This window comes from Sesamum indicum, unplaced genomic scaffold, assembly GCF_000512975.1.
Source record: "Sesamum indicum cultivar Zhongzhi No. 13 unplaced genomic scaffold, S_indicum_v1.0 scaffold01723, whole genome shotgun sequence".
In the NCBI taxonomy this organism is placed as follows: domain Eukaryota; kingdom Viridiplantae; phylum Streptophyta; class Magnoliopsida; order Lamiales; family Pedaliaceae; genus Sesamum; species Sesamum indicum.
In genome coordinates, this window is record NW_011629088.1 from 1 (window position 1) to 1,022 (window position 1,022).

General features: G+C 37.6%; 1 protein-coding gene across 1 annotated transcript; it reads left to right on the top strand.

The window, feature by feature from the left end:
- Positions 1-153: 153 nt before the first annotated feature.
- Positions 154-771, top strand: LOC110011499 (subtilisin-like protease SBT5.6; the record flags this gene model as incomplete). The annotated part of the gene is given in 1 exon segment (XM_020691669.1): positions 154-771. A coding segment is annotated over 1 exon segment (524 nt), but the record flags the coding sequence as incomplete, so codon positions are not given.
- Positions 772-1,022: the final 251 nt, after the last annotated feature.

The window sequence follows — 1,022 nt, forward strand, 5'->3', positions numbered from 1 at the left end:
GCCATACATCCAGACTGGAGTAGCGCGGCTATAAGATCTGCCCTTATGACCACCGGTAAATTGCATATACAAACCTACTTCGGGTTAATCATCGTCGAAAACAATTGAGTTGATGAAAATTGTATTACATTCTAATCTTTTTCCTGTTTGCAGCAAAACTAAGCAACAATGTAGGCAAGCCAATAACAGATTCACTCGGAAATACTGCTACGCCATTCCAATACGGGGCAGGCCACATCCAGCCATCAAAAGCTGCTGATCCGGGACTCGTATATGATGCTTCTTACACTGATTATCTCCTGTTCCTGTGCAGCAGCAGCAGTAATTTACTGGATCCATCTTTCACCTGCCCCCAAGTTTTACCTTCTCCGAGCAATTTTAACTATCCGTCACTTGCAATTTCTAATCTGAGAAGCGTTTTGACGGTCAGGAGAAGTGTTACAAATGTAGGCATGGGAAACTCGACGTATTCAGTAACGATCAATCCGCCACCTGGTTACTCGGTCCGAATTTCACCGGCGACCTTGTATTTCGGTGCAGCAGGGGAAAAGCAGAACTTCAGCATTACAGTGAGAGCTGGACGTGCTGCCAGGAGAAATGTGTTTGCATTTGGTTGGTATAGTTGGAGTGACGGGATTCATCTAGTAAGAAGTCCAATTTCAGTATCAAAGGCATAATTGGAATTTTTCTCCATTTTGCCAGTTTAACGATTGTTGCTGCTCGTGCCGCTTTCTTTTCTTTCTTTCCAATTTTATTTTTATTTTTTCCTGTTTTTTTGGGTATTATGCTCCTCAATAATTATGTATTTGTAATTACCGGACGAAGCGCCAAATATTAAATGTAGAATATAACTTATATATGTCGTATACATATAATAATTTTTTTTTAATCAAATTAAATTTGGTCGAACCAAACCAATCACAAAATACTATAATATAATGAAGGATTTTGAATACTTTGAATTTAAAATTATCTAAATAAATTTAAATAATTTATTATTAAGAATTTGAAATTCATCAATG